Source organism: Dipodomys ordii, unplaced genomic scaffold (assembly GCF_000151885.1).
Source record: "Dipodomys ordii isolate 6190 unplaced genomic scaffold, Dord_2.0 Scaffold2, whole genome shotgun sequence".
NCBI classification, from domain to species: Eukaryota; Metazoa; Chordata; class Mammalia; order Rodentia; family Heteromyidae; genus Dipodomys; species Dipodomys ordii.
In genome coordinates, this window is record NW_012267218.1 from 17,825,319 (window position 1) to 17,832,508 (window position 7,190).

The 7,190-nt window shown below is 37.5% G+C and overlaps 1 protein-coding gene across 1 annotated transcript in view; it reads left to right on the plus strand.

Annotated features, from left to right (window-relative positions):
- Cep128 (centrosomal protein 128kDa) overlaps positions 1 to 7,190 on the plus strand; it is a 294,901-nt gene that overhangs the window by 14,774 nt on the left and 272,937 nt on the right. Inside the window, exons 2-4 of the mRNA XM_013013420.1 lie at positions 743 to 885; positions 4,361 to 4,522; positions 5,737 to 5,823. Of these exons, the coding sequence (XP_012868874.1) occupies positions 4,376 to 4,522; positions 5,737 to 5,823 (234 nt within the window). The 5' untranslated portion in view covers positions 743 to 885; positions 4,361 to 4,375. The remainder of the gene's footprint in view (positions 1 to 742; positions 886 to 4,360; positions 4,523 to 5,736; positions 5,824 to 7,190) is intronic.

Here is a 7,190-nt window from a genome sequence, read left to right on the forward strand (position 1 = left end):
TTTTCTTTTTTTTTGGCCGGTCGTGGGGCTTGAACTCTGGGCCTGGGCGCTGTCCCTCAGCTCTTCAGCTCAAGGTGAGCACTCTACCACTTGAGCTACAGCACCACTTCCGGTTTTCTGGTGGTTTATTGGAGATAGGAGTCTCACGGTCTCTCCTGCCCGGGCTGGCTTTGAACCTTGACCTCAGATCTCAGCCTCCTGAGTAGCTAGGATTACAGGCGTGAGCCACCAGCGCCCGGCCTGGCTTTTCTTTTAATTAGTCATATTACAGGGCACTCGGGAAATATTTTCATGGCTCATGTCTGGCCCTAGGGTTTGATTAAGTAATGTGAGCCTCTGCCAACTTCAGTGGCCATTCTGTTCCTTCTCGCCCCTTTCCATCAACTCCGTATTTGAGGAAAGATGTTGTTGGCTGATATACACTGATGAGGGTGTGTCAATGCCATCATAGATGCTTTCTGTGTTGTGGCACTTAGAGTTAAGTCCAATCAAGTTAGCGATGGGACTTATGTTTTAATCATTACAGCAGTTGAAGAAAGTGCCAAGGTTTTTTTTTTTAAAATCACCAATATAAACAATCTATTCCTATTTTTTATTATAATTATATTCATTAATTGTCCTAAGTTCAATATTTATGTATTATTTTAAATAAAGTTATGTAATTAAACTCATGTCTTATATAAATAAAAGTATATGTAAATTTCTCAGATATATCATACCTTAAATCTTGGTGTCTCTGCAGGAGTTCCATCAGATGCAGTTTGAACATCTTCTATTGCTCAAAGTAACTGAAATTAATAGCAGAAGACTTTGCATGCTTATACCAGGGAAATTCATGCTGGAAAGTGTGATTCTTTCTCATAAAAGTATGTAATTCTACTTGGGGTAAGTGAGAGGAAATTTTTTCCCCTTGTGATTAGATGACAATTGGAGATAATTTAGTTAATACCATTTTTTAATTCTATATAATATTAAGATTTTCTGTTTTAGTGTTAAACTCTAAAAAATAGAAACCTATGTCAGATGGTAACTCTTATGTTGTTGGTTTTTTTTTTCCATACTGGGGTTTGAACTTAGGTTCTTGTGTTCAATCTGCTGGCTCTCTTCCACTAGAGCTATGCCTGCAGCCTTGTTTTTGCTGGTTACTTTGGTGATGGAGGCTCATGAACTTTTCTGCCTGGTCTGGCTTTAGACATCAATCCTTTGGACCTCAGATTCCTGAGTAGCTAGTTTTATAGGCATGAACCACTGCTGCCTGGCTAAAGTTTTTATTGTTGTTGATACTGAGATTTTGAACTCAAGGCTGCATGTTGCTTGTTTATCTGGTGCTGTACCACTTACTTCCAGTCCTTCATTGTTATATCTGTACTAATAATGTGTTTCAGTCCAGTTTTCAAATTGTTAAAAAGAACCATAGCAATTGAATGTTTAACAGTTGTTATTCAAGGTGAAACTCATCTTACCTACTTATAAGAAGAGTATGAGGCTGGGAAGGTGGTTCAGTGGTAGAACGCCTTACATGCATGAGGCCCTTGGTTTGATTCCTCAGCACCACATAAGCAGAAGCAGAAAAAAAAGCTGGAAGTGGCACTGTGGCTCAAGTGGTAGAGCGCTAGCCTTGAGCTGAAGACTGAGGGACAGCGCCCAGGCCCACGACCGGACTCTCCCCCTCCCCCCCAAAAAATAAGAAGAGTATGATACACTATTTGTATCAATTGAAATGTATTCTGGTACTTTTAGAAACATTTAGTTGCCTGAAAGGTAGTTATTTTGTTCCTTATTCTCACTAACAACCATTATAGTAAACACATTGTATTTCTCAATATTACTGTTTCATTCTGCCTAAAGATTTCTTTTTTATTAATTTATAGAATTATAATTTGAGTTTTTTTCCCCTGGCTCTTAGTTCAGATTTACCCAGTGGGTAACAGACACCAAGAATACAGTGAACGGAAATAGTATTGAAGATAAAGAAGGCTGGCTTAGTAGAGTACGAGCCTTGAGCTGAAGAGCAGAGGGACAGTGCCCAGGCTCAGAGTTCAGGCCCCACAATCCTCCCCCCCCCCACAAAAATACAAGAAAAGGCTGGCTTAATGCCAAGTCTGCTATTTTTATCCCTGTGTGGAGCTGAATATGTTATTTAATACTGCTTAGCTACAGCATCTTCCATAAATGAGGAGTGAATAGTATTCCCTTCATTTATTTTTGCAGTGCTAGGCATTGAATATAGGGCCTTGCCAATGCTAAGAAAGTACTCTACTGGGACATAAATCCCAGTATTCTCTTCATAGAATTGCTATAAGAATTAAATTGGATTGTTTATACCAGTATCCCAAGTAATACTTGAATAAAGAAAGTACTTAGAAAATGCTGGTTCTTCCTGCTTTTACTAGTAGGTAATGATGGAAAGCACTTGAACATAGAGTAAGAGTAAAAGGTCATGTGGCAGAGATTCATGAGATACAGTAGTCACTTGTTTTTTTTTCCTTGTGTCTTACTGAAGCTTGAACTCAGGGCCTGGGCTCTGTCTCTTAGCTTTTTGCTCAACATTGGTGCTCTGTTATTTGAGTCATAGCTCCACTTCTGGCTTTTTGATGGTTACTTGCAGATAAGAAACTCATGGACTTTCCTGCTTGGGCTGGCTTTGAACCAGGATCTTCAGATCTCAAACTCCTGAGTAGCTAAGGATTCCAGGTGTGAGCCCCCATTGCCCAGCCAGATGCCTTCTTAACTTTGAAAGACAAATTACATTTATGATCTCTTTTTGGGTTACTTTTCTTTAGGATTTAGACAACCATGAGGCTGGGAAAGCAAAGCCAGTTACTTCTGCTGTAGTTTTTGGTCATGTTTTCTGGTGTGGGTGAGCTCCATCATGGGCACTATACCTCTCCTTGCATACAGATGGAGATGGAGACAAGAACAGAGCAGACAGGTACACAAGACAGTGGAGAAGCAGGGGTGTGGAACAGGATGTTCTCTTTCCCTGTCTCAGCTAGTTGGAGAAGCTGGATGTTCCCACTGATTTCTTTCTATTTTGATGTGGCAATGATAGACTATTTCATTTTGAAAAATCTAACTTCACAGCAAGGGTCTTTAATTGTTTGTTTCATCCAATATATTAAAAACATGATTGCAGTCATTTTAGGATCTGCACACATTTGGCACATTCCTTTTATCTTCTCTTTTGACACATGGTCATGTACTTCTAAGAGGCAATGAGAATAAAAATCTTAAAGACTAAGAATATTCTATCATAGAAAACTGTCATCAAACTTCACAAAATAATCCAGTGGGGGGGGGAAAGAGGAGGAGTATAGTCAGATTTTCAGGAAGATTGTAGCAATGTGAATTAATTTTCACAGTAAATGGTATTATGGTAATACTTGATGAACTTTTACTTTTGATCAATTTGGTTTCTCCAGACTTATATTACAGGATTTCTGAAACTTGAGGTTTTCTTGTATGAAATATTTTTTGTATCTTTTAAACAGATATTTGAGGTAAAGATAGAAGAAAATCTTGCTTAGAGGATTTTTCCATTGCTGAAATTACTTTGGCTCTTTTCTTTTGTGGGATTCAATATCAAATTTGTTATTGTGATACTTAGACTTCTTTTGCATCATTTAATTCTGCTATACTCAAAGGAGCAAGAGTTTTCAGTGTACAGTGAATAGGATTCTTTTTATTGTAGGATGTGCTGTTGATGTGACGTATTTTACACCCATTTTTAGCCAGGCACTGATGTCTCTTGCCTGTAATCCTAGCTATTCAGGAGGCTGAGACTTTATGATGGTGGATTTAAGCCAGCCTGTGCAGAAAAGTGTATGAGGCTCTTATCTGTCATTAGTCAGCAGAAAGTCAGAAGTGGAAGTGTGGCTCCCAGCTGTGTGCATGTGTGTGCGTACACACACACACACACACACACACACACACACACACACACAGAACCAAAAACCAAAAGACATGTATTTTTATAGTTTAATAAACATCAGACTAATATTAAGACAATTGTGGGACTTTAGAGATTATCTAATTTATATCTATTTACAAAATATATCTATTTTAAATTTATCTTATAGATTTATTTGTAGAATTAAGTGAGACACTATATTTTAAAATACCTTAAAAATTTGAAGCTCTGCAGAAATGTAAGGAATTAGTATTTGGAATTGTAACCATAACTAAAATCATATCTGAAGAATTGTTCTCAAGTCAGAGAAAACAAAACAAAGGAGAAGTATAGTAGGAAGTGACTCTTGTTTTCTTGTGGTAGAAATTATGATATTCTAAAAGACTTTAATAAGACTTAAAATGAAAAAGAATAATTAACTGATTGACCTGACTTTGATCTGTTTTTAAGGATTTGCATGTATCAATGGCAGAATCAACCAGTGATTCAGATCGCTTCCGCTATCGTGACCGTGTGAGTCGATGGGCTGCCAGATCAATTCCAACGGAAACCAAAAGTCATGCTACAGTAGATGTCACTGAGAAGGTCAATACTATAACAAGTACTTTACAGGTTTGTTTTATAGTGGGTGCCATTAGTAGATTTTAAGCAGGTTGAGCTGAATAATAGTTTCAGCCATGTATTAGCTTTCTTAGTACTACTTCACAAATTACCATAAAGCTGTCTCAAACAGCAAACATCTTATCGTTCTATAGATCAGACTTCTGAGAAAATCTGCTCCCTTTCTTTTCTAGCTTCTAGAGGTGGCCCAATATTTCTTATCTTGTGACTCCCTACATTGTCTTCAAAGCCAGATAGGGGGGTTAGGCTCTTACATTTCCTTATTTTGCCTGTCTTTTTCTTCATTTGATGTCACCTCCTCTTCTCCTTTTCTTTTTGTCTGTCTACCACTTCCTCCTCCTTATTGTCACTTCTTCCTCTTCTTTTGATTCTTCTTCCTCTCTTTTTCCTTTCTTCTTTTCCTCTTCTTTTTTTTTCCTCCTCCTTTTTATTTTTTGGCAGTATTGGAGTTTGAACTCAGGCCTTGGACTTTCTAGATTTTTTTCTACACATGAGTATGTTATACCTCAGAACCTTGGATTAAAAATTTATATTATGTATTTTGTATTTTATACAAATAAAAGATGGATTTGAGTGGTTTTTGTTTTTTCCCAGTTGTGGCTTGAATTCAGGGTCTGGGCACTGTCCCTGAACTCTCTCTTTTTTTTTTTTTTAAAGTATCTATTTATTTATTTGAGGGGTGGTTCCGGTCGTGAGGCCTGAACTCTGGGCCTGGGTGCTGTTCCTCAGCTCTTCAGCTCAAGGCTAGCACTCTACCACTTGAGCCATAGCCCCACTTCTGGCTTTTTTCTTTTTGCTTATGTGGTGCTGAGGAATCAAACCCAGGGCCTTATGCATGCAAAGCAAGCGCTCTACCACTGAGCCACCTTCCCAGCCGCCCCCCCCCCCCCAACTCTCTTTGCTCAAGGCTAGTGCTCTACCACTTTGGGCCACACCTCAGCTTCTAGGTTTTGAGTGTTATTAGAGTCTGCTTGGGCTGGGCACAAACCACGATCCTCAGATCTCAGCCTCCCAAGTAGCTAGGATTACAGGTGTGAGCCACTGGCACCCTGCTGGATTTGATTTTTTCTCACAATGATTTTTTTTTAAGTTCACTGATACCTAATTATAATATAAATTATACCTTTAACAAACTGTTGGCTTAGCTCTTTGATATAGTGCTGATTGGTATTGGTCAGAACAATAACAGTATTTTCTTTCTAAAGGATACTAGTCGGAACCTTCGACAAGTGGACCAGATGCTTGGGCAATATCGAGAATTTAGTAATGGACAGGCTGGTGTTGTTGAACATGTGAGCATGCTTAAATATATTTACATTTTTGTTTACCAAGTTTTTTTGGGAGAATTCAGTCTTTGGGGAGTAGAGATGTAAGAGAAAGGAGATAACAATGTACAGAGCTGTGATTTTTTAAAAATGCTTTATTATCTTAGAGTTAAAATATAGTTTAGATTCTAGCTACTCACGAAGTTGAGATCTGAAAATTGTGGTTCAAAGTCTGCCCAGGAAGGGAAGTTTGTGAGACTCTTATCTCCAATAAACTATTCAGAAAAAAGCCAGAAGTAGTACTGTGGCTCAAGTGGTAGATTGCTAGCCTTGAGCCCAAAGAGGCTCAGCGACAGGGCCTACACAGTTCAAGCCCCAGCTTACTTTGATTAGATTCTATTGATTGAAAGCTTTAGGTAATAGGGTAGAATTCTGGACATAAATTCAACAAAGACTTGCTTATTTTGGACTACTGATAGATACAAATTTTAAGGATGGTTTATTTTAAAGTGACAGATGGTCATTGTTTTAACAAAATTCTCAAACCTCTCTCCATTCGCCTCTAAAGAGGTAACCATTTTGACTTTTTAAAAGATCTTTCTAAACACTTTCTATGCATGTGCAAACATGTGTATTAAAATAGTTAGGCAACTCTTTTCTCAATTGTTTCATATCACAGTTGGCAAAACATTGTGTAGGTCTACCTACTTTTAAGGAGGTATATACTATTTCATAATAGGGACATATCCAGGTTTTTCATTTATTGTGAACAATATCCAGTGACCTTTCTAATATATATATTTGTATCTAATCTTGTAGAATCCCTGGAAATAGAACTGCTGGGTTATACATGTGTTTAAAAGTTTGCTTGATATTTCAAATGATCCTTTCAAAAATGTGCAAATTTAGATTTAGCTCACATAGGAATACAAGAAAGAAAGATACTCTAGAATTTTGAAATAAAGTGAATAAGTCTATGAATATTTGCTAGTTCTGTCTTTCCTTCCTTTGGAAATTACTTTCTTTGTAATGCCTTGGAAAAGAATTACATTTATTTATTCACACTTGCAATGATTAGTATACACTAATATTACATTTATACAATAATGTTTTATATGTATCTGTGCTGTAGAGAATTGTCTTGTAACTCTAAATTATAATTGATGTTGTTTTCCGTTTACAAAGTGCATGGCTGTCATTATTTTCTTATAATTGGAAACTAATTTCTTGACCATAAGACCACAAGGAAACATTTTCTGTGACAAAGGTTGTATCTTTATTTAGAAAATAAACTTGGATAATTTTCTTTTTTTTTTGTCGGTTGTGGGGCTTGAACTCTGGGCCTGGGCGCTGTCCCTCAGCTCTTCAGCTCAAGGCGAGCGCTCTACCACTTG